Genomic DNA, 25,511 nt, shown 5'->3' on the forward strand with positions numbered 1-25,511 from the left:
CTGTTTCCTGGTGAGGCATAAACATCGCACCACCCTCTCATTATGACTTTTCAATAACAACAGGAATTGTTAATGGAATTTCCAGATATTAATGAAACTCATTATCCGCTCCTGTGCAACTTCATAGGCCAACTACTGAGGAGTGTATTAGGTCATTATGACTCTTGTTTTAGCCCCTTAATCCCTTGCGCCAGACAGGGTAACAACAAGTACAATCTCTTTACGTCTTTTGGTATGACGCAGCCGGGGATCGAAGCCCGGACCTTCCACTCTCTACCCCTTGACCACGGAGGCGGTCCAGATAATAAGAGTGTCATCTACTGTAAAATCTTTACATGTAAGGTCTTGTTATATTTGTTTCAGGATAACTGTTCGTTAATTTAACAATGCCCATGCAGCCATGTGATGTCTTCTTCCTTGTCGAGAGAATACAAGTTAGGCATCTTAAGTGAAGTTAGCATTTAGACCATACAGCTTGTGTACTGGTTCTGCAATACACTATTGATAGTTCGAGCGAAACAATCCAATGGATTGGGCACAAGTGACACTTTCGAGGCATTCTCGTTTACTGTTATCTATTTCATTTCAGGATAACGATGACTGTGTGGCTGATTCTGTGTCTTGCATCTTTGGTTATTTCTGCACAAGGTAAGACAAGAAAAGATTCTGTATTCTGCCACCAAATTGTCACTCGAAGCCATATGCAACATCTATGTACAGTGAATGGTATTGCTACACCTGTGCACAGTGAATGGTATTGCTACACCGGTATACAGTGAATGGTATTGCTACACCTATGTTCAGTGAATGGTATTACTACACCAGCATACAGTGAATGGTGTAGCTACACCTACGTACAGTGAATGGTATTGCTGCACCTGTGTACATGAATGGTATTTCTACACCAGTGTACAGTGAATGGTATTGCTACACCTGTGTACAGTGAAAGATATTGCTACACCTGTGCACAGTGATGGTATTACTGCACCTGTGTACAGTGATGGTATTGCTAGACCTGTGTACCGTGATGGTATTGCAACACCTGTGTACAGTGAATGATATTGCTACACCTGTATACAGTAGATGGTATTGCTACCCCTGTGTACAGTGAATGGTATTGCTACACCTGTGTACAGTGAATGGTATTGCTACACCTGTATACAGTAGATGGTATTGCTACCCCTGTGTACAGTGAATGGTATTGCTACACCTGTGTACATTGAATGGTATTGCTACACCTATGTACAGTGAATGGTATTGCTACATCTGTGTACAGTGAATGGCATTGCTACACCTGTGTACTGTAAATTGTATTGCTACACCTGTGTACTGTGAATGGTGTTGTTACACCTATGTACTGTGAATGGTATTGCTACACCTGTGTACTGTGAATGGTATTGCTACACCTATGTACTGTGAATGGTATTGCTACACCTATGTACTGTGAATGGTATTACTACACCTGTCTACAGTGAATGGTATTGCTACACCTGTGTACAGTGAATGGTATTGCTACACCTATGTACAGTGAATGGTATTGCTACACCTGTGTACAGTGAATTGTATTGCTACACCTGTGTCCAGTGAATGGTATTGCTACACCTGTGTACAGTGAATGGTATTGGTACACGTGTGTAAAGTGAATGGTGTTGCTACTGCTGTGTACAGTGAATGGTATTGCTACACATGTGTACAGTGGATGGTATTGCTACACCTGTGTACAGTGAATGGTATTGCTACAGATATGTATAGTGATTGGAATTGCAAGACCTATGTACATGGAATGGTATTGTTACACCTGTGTACTGTGAATGGTATTGCTAGACCTGTGTACAGTGAATGGTATTGCTACACCTGTGTACATTGAATGGTATTGCTACAGCTATGTACTGTGAATGGTATTGCTACACCTGTGTACAGTGAATGGTATTGCTACACCTATGTAATGTGAATGGTATTGCTACACCTGTGTACAGTGAATGGTATTGCTACACCTGTGTACAGTGAATGGTATTGCTACACCTATGTACTGTGAATGATATTGCTACACCTGTGTACTGTGAATGGTATTGCTACACCTGTGTACAGTGAACACTATTGCTACACCTATGTGCTGTGAATGGTATTCCTACACCTGTGTACTGTGAATGGTATTGCTACACCTGTGTACAGTGAATGGTATTGCTACACCTGTGTTCAGTGAATGGTATTGCTACACCTGTGTACAGTGAATGGTATTGCTAAACCTGTGTACAGTGAATGGTATTGCTACACCTGTGTACAGTGAATGGTATTGCTACACCTGTGCAGAGTGAATGGTATTCCTACACCTGTGTACTGTGAATGGTATTGTTACACATGTAAACTGTCATGGTATTGCTACACTTGTGTAAAGTGAATGGTATTGCTACACCTGTGTACAATGAATGGTATTGCAACACCTGTGTACAGTGAATGGTATTGCTACACCTATGTAAAGTGAATGGTATTACTACACCTGCATACAGTGAATTGTATTGCAACACCTGTGTACAGTGAATGGTATTGCTACACCTGTGTACTGTGAATGGTATTGCTACACCTGTGTACTGTGAATGGTATTGCTACACCTTTGTACTGTGAATGGTATTGCTACACCTGTGTACTGTGAATGATATTGCTACAGCTATGTACTGTGAATGGTATTGCTACACCTGTGTACAGTGAATGGTATTGCTACACCTTTGTAATGTGAATGGTATTGCTACACCTGTGTCCATTGAATGGTATTGCTACACCTGTGTACTGTGAATGATATTGCTACAGCTATGTACTGTGAATGGTATTGCTACACCTGTGTCCAGTGAATGGTATTGCTTCACCTGTGTACAGTGAATGCTATTGCTACACCTGTGTACAGTGAATGGTTTTGCTACACATGTGCACTGTGAATGGTATTGCTACACCTGTGTACAGTGAATGGTATTGCTACACCTATGTACTGTGAATGGTATTGCTACACCTGTGTACTGTGAATGGTATTGCAACACCTATGTACTGTGAATTGTATTGCTACATCTATGTAGAGTGAATGGTATTGCTACACCTATGTACTGTGAATGGTAGGCTACACCTGTGTACTGTGAATGGTATTGCTACACCTGTCTAAGTAAATGCTATTGCTACACCTGTGTCCAGTGAATGGTATTGCTACACCTGTTTACAGTGAATGGTATTGCTACCCCTGTGTACAGTGAATGGTATTGCTACACCTTAGTACAGTGAATGGTATTGCTATACCTGTGTACAGTGAATGGTATTGCTACCCCTGTGTACATTGAATGGTATTGCTACACCTGTGTACTGTGAATGGTATTGCTACACCTGTGTACTGTGAATGGTATTGTTACACCTGTGTACAGTGAATCGTATTGCTACACCTGTGTTCAGTTAATGGTATTGCTACACCTGTGTACAAGTAATGGTATTGCTACACCTGTTTACAGTGAATGGTATTTCTACACCTGTGCAGAGTGAATGGTATTGCTACACCTGTGTACATTGAATGGTATTGCTACACCTGTGTACAGTGAATGGTATTGCTACACCTGTGTCCATTGAATGGTATTGCTACACCTGTTTACAGTGAATGGTATTGCTACACCTATATAATGTGAATGGTATTGCTACACCTGTGTACAGTGAATGGTATTGCTATACCTATGTACTGTGAATGGTATTGCTACACCTGTGTACAGTAAATGGTATTGCTACACCTGTGTACATTGAATGGTATTGCTACACCTGTGTACAGTGAATGGTATTGCTACACCTATGTACTGTGAATGGTATTGCTACACCTGTGTACTGTGAATGATATTGTTACAGCTATGTACTCTGAATGGTATTGCTACACCTGTGTACAGTAAATGGTATTGCTACACCTTTGTAATGTGAATGGTATTGCTACACCTGTGTACAGTAAATGGTATTGCTACACCTGTCTACAGTGAATGGTATTGCTACACATGTGCACTGTGAATGGTATTGCTACACCTGTGTCCAGTGAATGGTATTGCTACACCTGTGTACAGTGAATGGTATTGCTTCACATGTGTACGGTGAATGGTATTGCTACAACTGTGTACAGTGAATGGTATTGCTACACTGACAGACAGACATTCTTTATTTCCTCCAATAATTGAAGAGTACATATAACCGTAAGTTAGGTCAACTCATATATGACCTGTAGTGAACAGAACGCAGATAACAAAAAAAATGAATACAATGCCCTTCTAGGTAGGAGCTTGTGAACAGTAACGGTTATAACATGTTTTGTTTGATGTGTAACCTGCAAATATGTACAAACTTTGAGACAACCAACAGAAATCGTATCCAAGTGCTAAAATCAACACACATAAGGTGTTGTGATCTCCTCCAAGCAAACAGTTCAACATTGCATTGTCATCCTGGTCACAAAAGTTAATAAAATCGTTGATATGCAGCAGTGAAGAAAGTTTATCGCACATCTGATTTCTCTGTTGTATGAGTCCTTCACAGTCAATGATGACATGTTTTTGTACAGTCCGGTACTATGGTGTGACATAGTGTACATGTGACATAACCAGGTTTTACTGATGCCAGATATATCATGGATGATATGTAGAGTTTGTGTGTTGGATGAACGTAAGCTATTTTCCACAAATGATGCATACGCACTGTCGGGTGAATTTCATAAAAGGTTTGTAGCCCTGATTTGTTGTGAGGCACGCTGGAGTTTAATGACTGTTCATATTGATTAAGAACCTTCTTGACCACAGAGCACCATCTCTGTTTGTCCATAAAAGTGCCATATTTAAATTAAGCAAGCAGTATATCTTTTATATTATATTTTCTAAACAGTAAAACTGTCTCTTGTATAAAACTGCTGTTGATGTTGAATCCTGCTATACATTTACCTAATAGCCATAAGAAAAGTTTCTTCGATATAAAGGAATTATTCTGTCTACATAGTCCACCAAAGAATAACAGTTTACATTTGTCTATATATGTGTGCATTGACCATAGTCCAACTGCTGTTATGGTGGGCTCGCATGCTGATCTACAGGGGAATCCTTGTGCACGTCGGGCAAACGTTCTCTGGGTGGTTTCCAGTTTTGTGTATGAAGCATCAGATATGTTGGTGAACAACTCACATGAGTAGAGAGCATTTGGCAAGATAACAGTTCGCCATATCTTTGCACTAATGATAGGATTAAACCCATGGACATTTAATCCGGATGTATATAGAGAGTTTAGAGTTTTCAATGCTTTGTGACATGCTGATTCAATTCGTCGTTTAGTCAAAGTGTTATGGGAGAAGATAACTCCTGCATATCTCGTCTGCTCAACTCTATCAATTGTTTCTCCGCCTATGGTGAGGTTAAATGACAATGGCCTTTTAACGCTCGTGTTGAAAGCAATGATACAGCTTTTGGACAGGTTGTAGGTAAGTCTCCATTTCAGGGCATACGCGTCTACAGTGTCTATGAGGTCCTGCCTGCCTTTAAGCGTAGTACAAAGTAAGGTAGTATCATCTGCCAGAGTAACGTCGGAATGGTCATGTTTGCTATCTGGATACCAGTGCCTGTACGTGTCAGTTCTTTAATAAGTTCATCAACGTAAACCAGAAAAAGCTATGCTGATAGGACTCTTCCTTGTCCAACACCTCTACGTATTGCAAAGTATTCTGATTGCTGACCTTGAAATGTAATATAAGATCTTGCTGTGGTATAAGAATGTTTGATACATCGCCAGCACTTTCCATTAATTCCAAGAGTGAATAGTTTTTTCAGCAGTCCATTGTGCCAAATCTTATCAAACGCTTTTTCGTAATCGAGAAAAATGCAGCAGATTACTGACTTGCATTGTTTGAAATATGCAATACATTCTTGCAGAGTTAGTGCTGCAAACTGAGCCCCACTACTCTTCCGAAATCAAAACTGTAAGTCCTCGGGGAATATAATGTTACGGTTGATCCAACTCTGTATTCTCTCCATCATTACTTTCTCTAGCAGTTTTCCGATAGCTGATGTAATGGTGATACCGCGGTAGTTTTTGGGGTCACATTTGTCTTTTCCATTTTGTTTATAAAGTGCAATTGTGAATCCAGTTCTGTAAGGTAACGGAGAATACTCGTGTTTTATTATTAGGTTAAAGAGAATCACAAGATGATGTAGTAACCTATCTCCAGCATGCCTTATATGTTCATTAGTCACTCCATCAGGACCGGAGGACTTTCGGTATTTTAGTGTCTTTACCACACCGCTAATCTCTTCTGATGTAAATGGGTCTTTCAGGATAGTGTTATCTTGTCCAAGGGACTCTCTGTTCAATACTTGTATCTCATCATCAGATATATTGAATTCATTATTTCTGTTTGAATAGTCAGGAGTTGCTAAATCCCTGAAATAGTCTCTCCAGGTGTTAACAATACTGATCGTTTGCTACTTTGTCGTTGTACTTCAAAGTGTTTATTGTTGACTGTTTCCTTCTGATACTTTTGATTCTCCTGTATAAGTAGCCCACATCTACATCACAACTCTGTTCAATATCCCTGTATAGCTCTTCTGCAAGTCTAATTCGGCTTGACGTTTATTCCTGCGAAAGTTTCTTTTAGCATTTTTGTAGTTTTTATATAGTATTGACTGCTTATCACGTGGTCTACCTGCTCGTTTCCATTCTCTGCGGTGACATCTCATATCATAATGGTAGGCATCCAGTTGATCCGACTTCCAGTAAGGTCGAAGGTAATGTCGATATACACCATTAGGGATTGTTGTTACCGAGGCTGAGAGGAGACTGTTTGTTACACGTGAGTTGTATCTCTCTATCAAAGATACCATGTCTGTCTGCTGGTTACTGTCCATTGTGAAGTTCAGGAGCTTATCAACTTCGCTGCTGTACAATTTAATATCTGTATCATCAGCTTTTGACCATTTGACTGAGATCTTAGAGCATCGATAGTTGAAGGACGAGCAACGTTGTATACGAAGTATGCTGCATACCGGATAGTGATCAGAAACATCATATGACACATCAGTATTGACATTGTAGCTATCTATGTAGCCTCGCACATATTCAGGGACGCATATGTAGTCCACAGTTGACTTCCTTGTATTGTCCTTGGAGCTAAAGGTAGCTTTTGGCGCTTCAGGGCAGATAGAGGATGTTGTTATTATATTCCTTTCGTTGAAGAGGCGTTCCGTTAGAAGCTTTGTCCTTTGGCTAGTTGGATAGTGGTTAATATCAGCGTTGAGGTCGACAGCTATTACACATGTTCCGACACAAGAATATTTGTCATAAGTGTTACATAGTGCATCCAATGCGTCTCTATACTGGCTAGTGGTCCGATTAGTTGAAGGTAGCCTTGTCCCAAGTACATATAAATCTTCAAACGTAGGTTTAACAATCCTTGTTATCACAACGTGATTATCTTCAGATGGTACTTGGTTCGCTGTGTATTCTGTTGATGTCCTGAGTAAAATAGCAATACCTCCAGATCAACGATTACTGACTCAGGTATCATCACAGATCACTGCGCTTAAATTAAATTTATTATCCAATGAATGGAGATAGTTGAGATTGTCTGCTTTTAGCCAGTGTTCGGGAATAACAACCACATCGTTGTTATAAAGAAGCGAGATGAGCCGTGGTGTTCCATACATAGCTCCCCTGACATTCCAGGTCGATATTCGAAGGGTGCACATTAAAATGTGAAGGATACAAATGTAGTTTATGTTCATGGTGAATATATGTTATATCCTAGTGATCACTTTTCCAATATCGTTTACGTTGTCTTACAGGATCGCGTGACCATACTCCGTCACGACCACGTGACCAGTCCTCATCGTTGTTCCGTGGCCAATCTTCATCACGTTCACGTGAATAGTCTTCAACTTGCTTACGTGGCCTGTAGTTATCAGAACGGTTCATCTCGGATCTGGGTACATATTGTCTGCAGAGTACAGAGTACAGAGTACAGTTATTTTATCAGCATCTTCAGCATCAATGTTTACTTGTATTGTGTAGGATGTGTTGTTGCCGCGGTTGTCACGCCATGTTTTCATGAGACGAATATGAGTAACTCTTACATGATTATCTGAGGCGTAGTTACCAATAGCTCTTTCAATGGTGTCGAATGGAGAGTCCGCTTCGATTCGTGATAGAACTAGTTTGAGAACTCTTTTCCTCTTAATTCCAGTGAACATTAAATTAACACCTGTACTACTGTTAGTTTTGCTGGTTAAGTTTCTTGGTTTGGAAGGCGATCGTTGGACGACTTGGTTCTGAACGTAGCAATTTGAATTAGAGTCCTTTGATTTCATAGCGTTGATTCTAGATATTGAGACTATGTCTGTTGTAGGCTGGGAGATCTCTTCTGATGTGCCTGTATGTGACTGTAGGGTCGATCCAGGTCCAGTTAAAACATCGTTTGAGAGAACAGATTCGTTCATCCTTGGTGTAGGATTGTGTACTGTGAATGGTATTGCTACACCTGTGTACTGTGAATGGTATTGCTACACCTTTGTACTGTGAATGGTATTGCTACACCTATGTACTGTAAATGGTATTGCTACACCTGTGTACTGTGAATGGTATTGCTACACCTATGTACTGTGAATGGTATTGCTACACCTGTGTACAGTAAATGGTATTGCTACACCTGTGTCCAGTGAAAGGTATTGCTACACCTGTGTACAATGAATGGTATTGCTACACCTGTGCACAGTGAACGGTATTGCTACACCTGTGTACAGTGAACGGTATTGCTACACCTGTGTACAGTGAATGGTATTGCTACACCTGTGTACAGTGAATGGTATTGCTACACTTGTGTACTGTGAATAGTATTGCTACACCTGTGTACAGTGAATGGTATTGTTACACCTGTGTACTGTGGGTGGTATTGCTACACCCGTGTACAGTGAATGGTATTGCTACACCTGTGTACAGTGAATGGTATTGTTACACCTGTGTCCAGTGAATGGTATTGCTACACCTGTGTACAGGGAATGGTATTGCTTCACCTGTGTACGATGAATGGTATTGCTACACCTGTGTACATTGAATTGTCTTTCTACACCTGTGTACAGTGAATGGTATTGCTACACCGGTGTACATTGAATTGTCTTTCTACACCTGTGTACAGTGAATGGTATTGCTACACCTGTGTACATTGAATTGTCTTTCTACACCTGTGTACAGTGAATGGTATTGGTACACCTGTGTACAGTGAATAGTATTGCTACACCTGTGTACAGTGAATGGTATTGCTACACCTGTGTACTGTGAATGGTATTGCTACACCTGTGTACTGTGAATGGTGTTGCTACACCTATGTACTGTTAATGGTATTGCTACACCTGTGTACAGTAAATGGTATTGCTACACCTGTGTACAGTGAATGGTATTGCTACACCTGTGTACTGTGAATGGTATTGCTACAAATTTGTACTGTTAATGATATTGCTACACCTGTGTACAGTAAATGGTATTGCTACACCTGTGTACAGTGAATGGTATTGCTACACCTGTGTAAAGTGAATGGTGTTGCTACACCTGTGTCCAATGAATGGTATTGCTACCCCTGTGTAAAGGGAATGGTATTGCTACACCTGTGTACATTGAATGGTATTGCTACACATGTGTACATTGAATTGTCTTTCTACACCTGTGTACAGTGAATGGTATTGCTACACCTGTGTACAGTGAATGGTATTGCTACACCTGTGAACAGGGAATGGTATTGCTACACCTTAGTAAAGTGAATGGTACTGCTACACCTGTGTACATTTAATGGTATTGGTACACCTGTGTACAGTGAATAGTATTGCTACACCTGTGTACTGTGAATGGTATTGCTACACCTGTGTACTGTGAATGGTATTGCTACACCTATGTACTGTTAATGGTATTACTACACATATGTACAGTAAATGGTATTGCTACACCTGTGTCCAGTGAATGGTATTGCTACACCCGTGTACAGTGAATGGTATTGCTACACATGTGTACATTGAATTGTCTTTCTACACCTGTGTAGAGTGAATGGTATTGCTACACCTGTGTACATTGAATTGTCTTTCTACACATGTGTACAGTGAATGGTATTGCTACACCTGTGTACAGTGAATGGTATTGCTACACCTGTGTACAGTGAATGGTATTGCTACACCTGTGAACAGGGAATGGTATTGCTACACCTTAGTAAAGTGAATGGTACTGCTACACCTGTGTTCATTTAACGGTATTGGTACACCTGTGTACAGTGAATAGTATTGCTACACCTGTGTACTGTGAATGGTATTGCTACACCTGTGTACTGTGAATGGTATTGCTACACCTATGTACTGTTAATGGTATTGCTACACATATGTACAGTAAATGGTATTGCTACACCTGTGTCCAGTGAATGGTATTGCTACACCTGTGTACAGTGAATGGTATTGCTACACCTGTGTACTGTAAATGGTATTGCTTCACATGTGTACTGTGAATGGTATTGCTACACCTGTGTACTGTGAATGGTATTGCTACACCTTTGTACTGTGAATGGTATTGCTACACCTATGTACTGTAAATGGTATTGCTACACCTGTGTACTGTGAATGGTATTGCAACACCTATGTACTGTGAATGGTATTGCAACACCTGTGTACAGTAAATGGTATTGCTACACCTTAGTAAAGTGAATGGTACTGCTACACCTGTGTACATTTAACGGTATTGGTACAGATATGTACAGTGAATAGTATTGCTACACCTGTGTACTGTGAATGGTATTGCTACACCTGTGTACTGTGAATGGTATTGCTACACCTATGTACTGTTAATGGTATTGCTACACATATGTACAGTAAATGGTATTGCTACACCTGTGTCCAGTGAATGGTATTGCTACACCTGTGTAAAATGAATGGTATTGCTTCACATGTGTACTGTGAATGGTATTGCTACACCTGTGTACTGTGAATGGTATTACTACACCTTTGTACTGTGAATGGTATTGCTACACCTATGTACTGTAAATGGTATTGCTACTCCTGTGTGCTGTGAATGGTATTGCAACACCTATGTACTGTGAATGGTATTGCTACACCTGTGTACAGTAAATGGTATTGCTACACCTGTGTCCAGTGAATGGTATTGCTACACCTGTGTCCAGTGAATGGTATTGCTACACCTGTGTAAAATGAATGGTATTGCTACACATGTGTACAGTGAATTGTATTGCTGTACCTGTGTACAGTGAATGGTATTGCTACACCTGTGTGCAGTGAACGATATTGCTACACCTGTGTACAGTGAATGGTATTGCTACACCTGTGTACAGTGAATGGTATTGCTACACCTGTGTGCAGTGAGCGTTATTGCTACACCCTCTATAGTGAATGGTATTGCTACACCCTCTGTATTGAATGGTATTCCTACACCCTCGACAGTGAATGGTATTGCTACAGCCTCGATAGTGAATGGTATTGCTACACCCTCGACACTAACAGGTTTTGCTCGACAGTGAATATTGAATTTATGTTCATTCAAGAAAAGCGTCACATGACAGTATGTTTGTTTACATGTCATATACTTTGAAATGATCATTTCAGGTGACAAGTGTAAGTCCAACCAGCATTGTTCCGACTGTGACAGAAGTACAGGACATTGCCTCAGAGACTGTGACCCTGGGTACTTTGATCAGACCTGCAGTTCAGTATGCAGCAGGAACTGCAGAAATCACTCTTGTCAGTTGTCAAGCTCCGGCATTGGTGCTTGCACTGAGGGTTGTGTCCCTGGATATCAAGGTCCTGGATGCAGCATACACTGTGGCAGTCCAGGAGGTACATGTGTAGCATGTCCAGGTGGGTGTGATGGAGGATATTGTCAGCTGGGTTCATCCTGTGTGTCTGGATGTGTAGACTCCTACTACGGGACTGACTGTAAGACGTGTTCAAGTAGATGTAAGTCCTGCAACAGGATGACAGGATTGTGCAAGGAGTGCCACCCTGAATACTTTGGTCCCAACTGTGCTTATTCCTGTGATCATTGCCTGGGATCCTGTGAACATGGATGCGCAGAGGGCTGTCTTCCTGGATTGTATGGCACTTTCTGTGAGCAGAGGTGCAGTGAAAAGTGTGGACCAGACCCCAACATTTCTACTGACAACCTTCTCCTTTCACCAAAGGCTGATTTCCGTGTCTGTCACAGGACGAGTGGAGATTGCATCCATGGATGTCGGGAGGGATGGTTTGGTCCACAGTGCTCTTCCCCATGCAGCCCTAACTGTGGACACAACATGTGCCACTCGGACAGCGGGAAGTGTACAGACGGATGTACACGTGGCTTCTATGGTGGACTCTGCCAGCACACGTGTGAAATATGTCTTGATGGTGTCTGTGATCAGAAGACTGGTACCTGCACCATGGGCTGCCACCTTACTGGACAAACGTGTGATTCTACCTGCACGTTCAACTGTTCTGTAGCGGAATGTCTGAGAGTGGATCATTGCAACCAAGGTAACTATAGTACTACAATGCTTCCTGATTGACCAGTGGCTTAAATCTGTAATCAGTTCAGTTATGTTGCTATATGAAACTCCAATACAACCATTTTCTTAAAACTTACAGAGGACACCAGTAGAAGACACAGTGGCATACAACTAGCTACCCTACTGACATCGCTATTGTTTTTGGTGGTTGGCAGCGTGGTGTCAGTGACGATCTGTTGCCGCAGGCGTGATAGGATGCTAAGGTGAGTGATTTTCACAGTATACCTCTTCTGTATCCTAGCTCACACGGACAGTAACACGTGGTGTTAGTATATATGTATGGGTCGTCAAGAGGGGTAAGTGTTACAGTTATATGATGGTTTCCGGTAAAGCAACCGTGCAACGGCCACACAAGGGAATGGATTTTAAGGGATCGTTTGAAAAGAATGACTTCACTTAATGTTGTCTTAGATGTTTTCTTTTGTATGAGCAAATATGATATAGCCTCCCGGTAATAGAGCTACTGTATAATAAAGCGTCCTCATGATACAAAAATTATATATATTCATGACGTTATATCCCGCGATGAAAAAGCTACTGATTATATTCATGATGTTAAAGCTCCCTGGTGATATATTTACTGTAGTTAATGTGATGGTGCTACAGTATATATTTATGACGTTATGATACATACACTGTACATATCTATGACGTCATAGGTTCCTGGTGATAGAACTCTTGTATATATTAATGACATTATTGATACCGCTATTGTATTTATTGGTGACATTATAGCTTCCTTGTGATACAGCTATTGTATATATGCATAACGTTATAGTTTCTTAGTGATACAGACATTATATATATTCGTGACGTTATAATCCTGCTTTTAAAAAGCTACTAACTATATTCATGATGTTATAGCTTCCTGGTGATACAGCAGCAGCATATATTCAAGACGTTATAGTTTCATGGTGATACAGTTACTGTATATATTCATTACGTTCCAACTTCCTGGTGATACAGCTACAGTATATATATTCATGACAAACATTTCCTGGTGATACAGCTACTGCATATATTCATGACGCCATAGCTTCCTGGTGATACAGCTACTGTATATATTCATGACGTCATAGTTTCCTGGTGATACTGTTACTGTATATATTAATGACGTCATAGTTTCCTGGTGATACAGTTACTGTATATATTTATGACGTCAGAGCTTCCTGGTGATACAGCTACTGTATATATTCATGACGTTAACGCTTCCTACTTATAAAGTTACTGTATTTATTCGTGACATTATAGCTTCCTTGTGATACAGCTATTGCATATATGCATGACGTTATAGCTTCTTAAGGATACAGAAATTACAGATATTCATGACGTTGTACTCCTGGTCCTGTTGATACAGCTGCTGTATATATTCATAGCTTCCAGGTGATCCAGTTACTGTATCTATTCATGACGTCATTGATTCCTGGTGATACAGTTACTGTTTATATTCATGTTGTTATAGCTTCTTGGTGATACAGCTGCTGTATATATGCATGACGTCAGTGTTTCCTGGTGATACAATTACTGTTTATATTCATGACATCATTGCTTTCTGGTGAAACAGTTTTGTATATATTCATGACGTTATAGCTTCGTGGTGATACATTTACTTTATATATTCATGACGTTACAACGTCCTGATGATAAAGCTGCTGTATATATTCATGACGTCATAGTTTCATGGTGATATAGATACTGTATAAATTTATGTCGTCATAGCTTCCTGGTGACACAGCTACTGTACATATTCATGACGTCATAGTGTCCTGGTGATATAGCCACTGTGTATATTCATGACGTTATAGCTTCCTGGTGATACAGTTACTGTACATATTCATGACGTCATAGTTTCCAGGTGATACAGTTACTGTAAATAATCATGACGTTATAGCTTTCTCGTGATACAGGCAATGTGTATTATCATGAAGTTACAACTTCCTGGTGATACAGTTACTGTATATATTCATGACGTCATAGTTTCATGGCGATCCAGTTACTGTGTACATTCATGACGTCATAGTTTCCTGGTGATAAAGTGACTGTAAATATTCATGGCGTTATAGCTTCCAGGTGATACAGTTACTGTACATATTCATGACGTCATAGTTTCCTGGTGATATAGCCACTGTGTATATTAATGACGTTATAGCTTCCTGGTGATACAGTTACTGTACATATTCATGACGTCATAGTTTCCAGGTGATACAGTTACTGTAAATAATCATGCCGTTATACCTTCCTGGTGATAGAGCCATTGTGTATATTCATGACGTCATAGCTTGCTGGTGATATAACTACTTTAAATATTCATGAAGTCATAGCTTCCTGGTGATATAGCTACTGTATATATTCAAGACGTCATAGCATCCTGGTGATACTTATACAGAATATATTCAAGACGTTACATCTTCCTGGTGAGACAGTTACTGGTAAATATTCATGACGTGATAGCTTTCTCGTGATACAGGCAATGTGTATTATCATGAAGTTACAACTTCCTGGTGATACAGTTACTGTATATATTCATGATGTTATAGCTTCTTGGTGATACAGCTACTGTGTATATTCATGAAGTTAGAGCTTCCTGGAGATATAGCTACTATATATATCTTCATGACGTTACAACGTCCTGGTGATATAGCTACTATATATATCCATGACGTTAAACCGTCCTGGTGATACAGCTTTTGTATATATTCATGACGTCATAGCTTCCTGGTGATACAATTACTGTATATATTCATGATGTTATAGCTTCTTGGTGATACAGCTATTGTGTATATTCATGAAATTAGAGCTTCCTGGAGATATAGCTACTATATATATCTTCATGACGTTACAACGTCCTGGTGATATAGCTACTATATATATCCATGATGTTAAAACGTCCTGGTGATACAGCTTTTGTATATATTCATGACGTCATAGCTTCCTGATGATACAATTACTGTATATATTCATGACGTTATAGCTTCCTGTGATTTAGCTATGGTATATATTCGTGACGTCATAGCTTCCTGGTGATATAGCTACTGTATAAATTCATGTCGTCATAGCTTCCTGGTGATACAGTTACTGTACATATTCATGACGTTAAAACTTCCTGGTGATAGAGTTAAAGTATATATTCATGACATTAAAATTTCCTGGTGATACAGCTACTGCATATATTCATGACGTCATAGTTCCTGGTGATACAGTTATTGTGTACATTTATGACGTCATAGTTTCCTGGTGATAAAGTGACTGTAAATATTCATGGCGTTATAGCTTCCTGGTGATATAGCCAATGTGTATATTCATGACGTAATAGCTTGCTGGTGATATAACTACTGTATCTATTCATGGCGTCATAGCTTCCTGGTGATATAGCTATTGTATATATTCAAGACGTCATAGCATCCTGGTGATACTTATACTGTATTTATTTAAGACGTTACAGCGTACTGGTGAGACAGTTACTGGTATATAATCATGACGTCATATCTTTCTTCTGATACAGGCACTGTGTGTATTCATGAAGTTACAACTTCCTGGTGATACAGTTACAGTATATATTCATGACGTCATAGCTTCCTGGTGATACAATTACTGTATATATTCATGATGTTATAGCTTCTTGTTGATGCAGCTACTGTATATATTCATGAAGTTAGAGCTTCCTGGAGATACAGCTACTATATATATCCATGACGTTAAAACGTCCTGGTGATACAGCTGTTGTACATATTCATGACGTCATAGCTTCCTGGTGATATACCTACTGTATCAGTTGATGTCGTCATAGCTTCCTGGTAATCCAGCTACTGTATATATTCACGACGTAATAGCTTGCTGGTGATATAACTACTGTATCTATTCATGACGTTATAGCTTCCTGGTGATACAGCTATTGTATATATTCAAGACGTCATAGCATCCTGGTGATACTTATACTGTATATATTCAAGACGTTACAGCTTGCTGGTGAGACAGTTGCTGGTAAATATTCATGACGTCATGGCTTTCTTGTGATACAGGCACTGTGTGTATTCATGAAGTTACAACTTCCTGGTGATACAGTTACAGTATATATTCATAACGTCATAGCTTCCTTGTGATTCAATTACTGTATATATTCATGATGTTATAGCTTCCTGGATATACAGCTACTATATCTTCATCACGTTACAACGTCCTGGTGATAAAGCTACAATATATATCCATGACGTTAAAACGTCCTGGTGATACAGCTACGAAATATTATCCATGACGTTAAAACGTCCTGGTGATACAGCTGCTGTATATATTCAAGACGTTACCACGTCCTGGTGATACAGCTACTGTATATATTCATGACATCCAAGCTTCCTGGTGATACAGCTTCTGTATATATTCATGACTTCATAGCTTCCTGGTGATACAATTACTTTATATATTCATGACGTCATATGTTGCTGGTGATACAGCTGCTGTATATATTTATGACGTCATAGTTTCATGGTGATACAGCTTCTGTATATATTCATAACATGACAGCTTCATTAGATGACAGCTGTCTCGTAATACAGGCACTGTGTGTATTCATGAAGTTTCAACTCCCTGGTGATACAGTTACAGTATATATTCATGACGTCATAGCTTCCTGGTGATAGAATTACTGTATATATTAATGATGTTGTAGCTTCTTGTTGATGCAGCTACTGTATATATTCATGAAGTTAGAGCTTCCTGGAGATACAGCTACTATATATATCTATGACGTTAAAACGTCCTGGTGATACAGCTGTTGTACATATTCATGACGTCATAGCTTCCTGGTGATATAGCTACTGTATATATTCATGTCGTCATAGCTTCCTGGTAATCCAGCTACTGTATATATTCATGACGTTAATATTTCCTGGTGATACAGTTACTGCATATATTCATGACATCATAGTTTCCTTGTGCTACATTTACTGTGTACATTCATGACGTCATAGTTTCCTGGTGATAAAGCTACTGTAATTATTCATTGCGTTATAGCTTGCTGGTGATATAGCCGATGTGTATATTTATGACTTAATAGTTTCCTGGTGATATAGCTGCTGTATATATTCAAGACGTCATAGCATCCTGGTGATACTTATGCTGTATATATTCAAGACGTTACAGCTTCCTGGTGAGACAGTTACTGGTAAATATTCATGACGTAATAGCTTCCTGCTGATACAGCTACTGTATATATTCATGACGTTACACCTTCCTGGTGAGAAAGTGACTGTAAATGTTCATGACGTTATAGCTTCCAGGTGATAGAGTAACTGTACATATTCATGACGTCATAGTTTCCTGGTGATATAGCCACTGTGTATATTCATGAGGTCATAGCTTCCTGGTGATATAGCTACTGTATATATTCAAGACGTCATAGCTTCCTGGTGATACTTATACTGTATATAGTCAAGACGTTATAGCTTCCTGGTGAGACAGTTACTGGTAAATATTCATGACGTCATAGCTTCATGCTGATACAGCTACTGTATATATTCATGCCGTTACACCTTCCTGGTGATGCAGTTACAGTATATGATCATGACGTTAAACATTCCTGGCGATACAGCTACTGTGTACATTCATGACGTCATAGTTTCCTGGTAATGAAGTGACTGTACATATTCATGACGTTATAGCTTCCTGGTGATATAGCCACTGTGCATATTCATGACGTAATAGCTTGCTGGTGATATAACTACTGTATATATTCATGACGTCATAGCTTCCTGGTGATATAGCTACTGTATATATTAAAGACGTCATAGCATCCTGGTGATACTTATACAGTATATATTCATGACGTTATAGCTTCCTGGTGAGACAGTTACTGGTAAATATTCATGACGTCATAGTTTTCTCGTGATACAGGCACTGTGTATATTCATGAAGTTACAACTTCCTGGTGATACAGTTACTGTATACATTCATGACGTCATAGCTTCCTGGTGATACAGTTACTGTATATATTCATGATGTTGTGGTTTCCTGGTGATACAGTTACTGTATATATTGATGACGTCATAGTTCTATGTTGATACTTCTACTGTATATATTCATGACGTCATAGTTTCCTGGTGATATAGCTTCTGTATATATTTATGACGTCATAGCTTCCTGGTGATACAATTACTGTATATATTCATGATGTTATGTTTCCCTGGTGATACAGTTACTCTACATGTTCATGACGTTATAGCTTCCTGATGATACAGTTACTTTATATATTCATGACGTTACAACGTCCTGGTTATAAAGCTGCTGTATATATTCATGACGTCATAGCTTGCTGGTGATATAACTACTGTATATATTCATGACGTCTTAGCTCCCTGGTGATATAGCTACAGTATATATTCAAGACGTCATAGCTTCCTGGTGATACAATGACTGAATATATTCATGACGTCATAGTTTCCTGGTGATACCATTACTGTATATATTCATGACGTTATAGCTTCCTGTGATATAGCTACTGTATATATTCGTGACGTTATAGCTTCCTAGTTATATAGCTACTGTATAAATTCATGTCGTCATAGGTTCCTGGTAATACAGCTACTGTACATATTCATGACGTTAAAACTTCCTGGTGATACAGTTACTTTATATATTCATGACATTAAAAATTCCTGGTGATACAGCTACTGCATGTATATATGACATCATAGTTTCCTTGTGATACAGTTACTGTGTTCATTCATGACGTCATAGTTTCCTGATGATGAAGTGACTGAAAATATTCATGACGTTACAGCTTCCTAGTGAGACAGTTACTGGTAAATATTCATGACGTCATAGCTTCCTGGTGATATAGCTACTGTATATATTCAAGACGTCATAGCTTCCTGGTGATATAGCCACTGTGTAAATTCATGACGTCATAACTTCCTGGTGATATAACTACTGTATATATTCAAGACGTCATAGCATCCTGGTGATACTTATACAGTATATATTCAAGACGTCATACCTTTCTCGTGATATAGCCAATGTGTATATTCATGACGTCATAGCTTCCTGGTGATATAACTACTGTATCTATTCATGATGTTATAGCTTCCTGGTGATATAGCTACTGTATATATTCAAGACGTCATAGCATCCTAGTGATACTTATACAGTATATATTTAAGACGTTACAGCTTCCTGGTGAGACAGTTACTGGTAAATATTCATGACGTCATAGCTTTCTCGTGATACAGGCACTGTGTGTATTTATGAAGTTACAACTTCCTGGTGATATAACTACTGTATATATTCATGATGTTATAGCTTCTTGGTGATAAAGTTACTGTATATATTCATGACGTCATAGCTTCCTTGTGATACAGTTACTGTATACATTCATGACGTCCTAGCTTCCTGGTGATACAATTACTGTATATATTCGTGATGTTATAGCTTCCTGGTGATACAATTACTGTATATATTCGTGATGTTATAGCTTCCTGGAGATACAGCTACTATATATTCTGGTGATACAGTCACTCTGTATATTTATCAAGTTACTTCTGGGTGACACAGCAACTGTATATATTGATGACGTCATAGGTTCCTGGTGATACAATTATTGTATATATTCATGATGTTATAGCTTCCTGGTGATTCAGTTACTGTGTATATTCAAGAGTTTACAACGTCCTGGTGATACAGCTGCTGTATATATTCATGACGTATTAGTTTCCTGGTGATACAATTACTGTATATATTCATGACGTTATAGCTTCCTGGTGATAGAGTTAATGTATATATTCATGATGTTATGGTTTCCTGGTGATAGAGTTACTCTATATATTCATGACGTTATAGCTTCCTGATGATACAGTTACTTTATATATTTATGACGTTACAACGTCCTGGTTATAAAGCTGCTGTATGTATTCATGACGTCATAGCTTCCTGGTGATATAACTACTGTATATATTCATGACGTCTTAGCTCCCTGGTGATACAGCTATTATATATATTCATGACGTTACAGCTTCCTGGTGATATAGCTACTGTATATATTCAAGACGTCATAGCATCCTGGTGATACTTATACAGTATATATTTAAGACGTTACAGCTTCCTGGTGAGACAGTTACTGGTAAATATTCATGACGTCATAGCTTTCTCGTGATACAGGCACTGTGTGTATTCATGAAGTTCCAACTTCCTGGTGATACAGTTACTGTATATATTCATGATGTTATAGCTTCCTTGTGATACAGTTACAGTATATATTCATGACGTCATAGCTTCCTTTTCATACAATTACTGTATATATTCATGATGTTATAGCTTCCTGGAGATACAGCTACTATATATTCTGGTGATACAGTCACTCTGTATATTTATCAAGTTACTTCTGGGTGATACAGCAACTGTATATATTGATGACGTCATAGGTTCCTGGTGATACAATTATTGTATATATTCATGATGTTATAGCTTTCTGGTGATTCAGTTACTGTGTATATTCAAGAGTTTACAACGTCCTGGTGATACAGCTGCTGTATATATCCATGACGTCATAGTTTCCTGGTGATACAATTACTGTATATATTCATGACGTTATAGCTTCTTGGTGATACAGTTACTGTATATATTCATGATGTTATGGTTTCCTGGTGATACAGTTACTGTATATATTGATGACGTCATAGTTCTATGGTGATTCTTCTACTGTATATATTCATGACGTCATAGTTTCCTGGTGATATAGCTTCTGTATATATTTATGACGTCATAGCTTCCTGGTGATATAATTACTGTATATATTCATGATGTTATGTTTCCCTGGTGATACAGTTACTGTATATATTCATGACATCATAGCGTCCTGGTGATACAGTTACTCTACATGTTCATGACGTCTTAGCTCCCTGGTGATATAGCTACAGTATATATTCAAGACGTCATAGCTTCCTGGTGATACAATGACTGAATATATTCATGACGTTACAGCTTCCTAGTGATACAGCTATTGTATATATTCATGACGTTACAGCCTGCTGGTGATACAGTTACTGTATATATTCATGACGTCATAGTTTCCTGGTGATATAGCGACTGTATATATTCATTACGTCATAGCTTCCTAGTGATATAGCTACTGTATATATCCATGACATCATAGGTTTAGGGTGATACTTTTACTGTATATATTCATGATGTTACAGCCTCCTGGTGATACAGCTACTGTATATTTTGATGACGTCATAGCTTCTTGGTGATACAGTTACTGTATATATTCTTGACGTCAGAGCTTCCTAGTGATACAGCTACTGTATATATTTATGACTTTACCGCTTCCTACTAATAAAGTTACTGTGTTTATTCGTGACATTATAGCTTCCTTGTGATACAGCTATTGGATATATGCATGACGTTATAGATTCTTTGTGATACGGAAATTATATATATTCATGACGTTAGACTCCTGTTTTTAAAAAAGCTACTGACTATATTCATGACGTCAGAGTTTCCTGGTGATACAGCTACTGTATATATTTATGACGCTACAGGTTCCTTGTGATATAACTACTGTGTAAATTGATGGCTTATAGCTCCTTCATGATAGTCATAGAGTTATGGCTTCCTTGTGATCCGATAATGTACAAATTCATGACGTTAGAGCTTCCTAGTTATGTAGCTACTGTATATATTCATGAAGTTAAGGCTCCTTAGGGATAGAGCTGCTTTATAGATTCATGACGTTATAGCTTCATGTGATTGAGCTACAGTGTGTATTCATGACGTCATAGCTTCCTGGTGATATAGCTACTGTATATATGCATGACGTCATAGCTTCCTGTTGATACAGCTACTGTATGTATTCATGTCGTCAGAGCTTCCTGGTGATACAGCTACTGTATATAGTCATGATGTCAAAGCTTCCTGGTGATACAGCTACTGTATATATTCATGACGTTATAGCTTTCTAGTGATGCAGCTACTGTATATATTCATGACGTCATAGCTTCCTGGTGATATAGCTACTGTATATATTCATGACGTCATAGCTTCCTGGTGATACAGCTACTGTATATATTCATGACGTTATAGCTTCATGGTGATACAGCTACTGTATATATTCATGACGTCATAGCTTCCTGGTGATACAGCTACTGTATATATTCATGACGTTATAGCTTCCTGTTGATACAGCTACTGTATATATTCATGACGTTATAGCTTCCTGGTGATACAGCTACTGTATATATTCAAGACGTTATAGTTTCCTGTTAATACAGCTACTGTATATATATCATGATGTCAGAGCTTCCTGGTGATACAGCTACTGTATATATTCATGACGTCAGAGCTTCCTGGTGATACAGCTACTGTATATATTCATGACGTTATAGTTTCCTGGTAACAGTTTTAGCATCTCGTTAGGCATGACATTGTGTACCCAGTCGGTCGAGGCTCCGCAACTCGGGTTCGAATCCCAGGTTCGACCTTATTATGAGTCTTACTTTGTCACCATGACCAGCATCACGCCGTCTTTCTTCCTGTGTTAATTTGTTACAAACTGGCGTTATATTGCATTGTATCACAGTTGTTGAGTCAGGATCCGGAATTATTCAGTTCGAATCTCCGATTGTTTCTGAATATGATCCTAAATATGTCAGCACCATATCCGTATAGAGTCGGGATGTCTTAAGATATCGACATCAGTAAAACAAGCACCAACTACGGCCAGGAAATTGGAAGACTTTTTGTGTGTGACTCGTCCTAAATACAGAATACTTATAGGTTGTACAGTACATACAAATGTAGACAAAACTAAGGTGTGTGGTGAACTCAAAGTACCCCTTGTTTCTTCAGACAAAGTCCACAGGAGAAAGAGCTGGGAAGTCAACAGGAGCCACGGCGTGGAGAGCTGGATGCACCCAGGACAGGCCAAGAATCGGAACAGGCATACCAAGACATCGATATGAATGAGACGGGCCCAGTGATAGTGTTTCTGTAGGAACATTTCCACCATGAAATAGATGTGAACGACATGGGCCGAAGTGATAGTTTGTTTATGCTCTATGCTACACTATCAAAATACATGTCACATGTATTGGAGTATCTTTTAAACCATGGTGTTTGCATCACATGACACTGTAGTCTTATTGGATCAAGATGTTTTCATCTTATTAATCCTGCCCCATATCTAGGGATCTCGGCGACGCAATCTTACTTCAGAGTTGTGATCCTTAGTTGTGTGAGGATTCAGTTATCTTTGACACGTTGAGACAGAATGATAATGATCTGACTAGTCAATAGTTGAGTCCTGTAAATGCAGACTAGCGTGTGTACAAAGTTGTAAAAGCCAATGTTTTGACAACAAGTTGCTGGACACTTTGTACGGATTTTATACTTTTTTACTTCAGAATCCAGTGTAGATGAGAAAGTGAAAAAATTATGGTACCGGTGCAGGGTGTTGACAGATTTTTGTCCTCAGTTACCATGCTGGCCTTATATGTGGCATTACTTGATATGTCACTTATACCAATTTCTTTGATCAAACAATTAATGTAGTGATGTTTACATATAATGGTTATGTTATCTGAGGCCTTGTCAGTGAGGACAACTACAAACTTTTCATGTTGGGCAGCCAGACTTTAGAGGACAGCTGGTTGGGACAGACCGGGCTTAGAATAAATATCTAAGATATCACTTACGTCTACTGAACAGTTTGTATAACAAAACTACATATGTTTCTCTAGATGTCCACAAGGAATGAGTCACCAGCAAGCATCAAATAACAAAGAAATCAATTGAAAGTGTATTCATTCCATTATAAATTTGATTTTTTTTGTATTTCAGTTATATGACGATTTCGGCTCCAAGTTGTGACCACAGCGTATGTTAAATATAGAATGCATAACAAATGGTGCCAGATATAAAGCCATTATGCGTTCTTTATTATTAACAGTCATCTATTCACACACACACTTTGGCATACACATTTCACTTTTGACAAAGGAATGAATATAGCTGTCATTTTGAGTCAGCAGTACATAGTAGAATGCACAGGGACTCCATAACATTAAGAAATTGTATTCATTTGCAATATGTCCACGTAAAGGCTGACTCCTCTTTATACATTATGACGGTCCTTACTTACGATTAACATAATGCAGGACATATGACGGAATCGTTTGCAATGAACTACCTGTATATACAAGTATGTTAATATGACGTTATGAACGACAACACAAACCCACAAAGAGTTTATTGTATTAAATATGCGTATCACTGTAAATGGAGTCGTTCAGCTTCAGTTCACACGAAATTACTTCAACTTTGTCATGGATCAGAGATTGATCATATTGTCTCTCAACTTTTCTTTCTTTAGATTCAACATTGGTATTATATAAGTTGAAATGTACTGTATATACTTATGTTAGCTGAGCCATAATGATTGATTGGCTGAGTGAGTGGGTGACTTGCGTTTATTGCAGGAACTTTCGAGTGGAAGGTCGACTGACACCTGTAAGAACTATATAATAACCAGTTGAAACTGTCATGTAAATAATATGCCGGCATATGCCTATGTACAGTTACACGTGTGTGTGTGCTACGGATTCGTGCTATGAGAAGAAAACATACATTTACTTGGGTTTGAGTGTCTCTAAAATGTGGTAAAACGTAAATGTCAAATAAAACATTTAGGTAAGCGTTTTAGGTTAATATTAATGGATTGCCCCTTGTCAAAGATCAGATAACTTTACATAATAATGCCAAATCGGGAACTAAGGTTTACTCGCCTCTTGTTTAACCTCTGTACATGCATACAAAGACAAACAGCCTGCTGGAACACTGACCATGACTCACCCTAGTGGGGTATGTTGACGTTACGATGGTGGATACACTATTTTCCTTGTTTTGTGAACCGAAAGTAAGATAAAAGCTAAAGTATTTCCGGGTGCGAGAAACAAACAATTAGTTT

General features: G+C 38.8%; 1 protein-coding gene across 1 annotated transcript; it reads left to right on the forward strand.

Annotated features, from left to right (window-relative positions):
* The first annotated feature begins 11,992 nt into the window (after positions 1-11,992).
* On the forward strand, positions 11,993-23,540 carry LOC124120998 (scavenger receptor class F member 1-like). Its single transcript, XM_048395558.1, has 3 exons — positions 11,993-12,530; positions 12,642-12,765; positions 23,396-23,540. The coding sequence occupies exons 1-3, from the start codon at positions 11,993-11,995 to the stop codon at positions 23,538-23,540; spliced, it is 807 nt and encodes a 268-aa protein (XP_048251515.1).
* The last annotated feature ends 1,971 nt before the right edge of the window (positions 23,541-25,511 follow it).

The sequence above is a fragment of the Haliotis rufescens genome, unplaced genomic scaffold (assembly GCF_023055435.1).
Source record: "Haliotis rufescens isolate VD_foot unplaced genomic scaffold, xgHalRufe1.0.p SCAF_14, whole genome shotgun sequence".
NCBI lineage: Eukaryota > Metazoa > Mollusca > Gastropoda > Lepetellida > Haliotidae > Haliotis > Haliotis rufescens.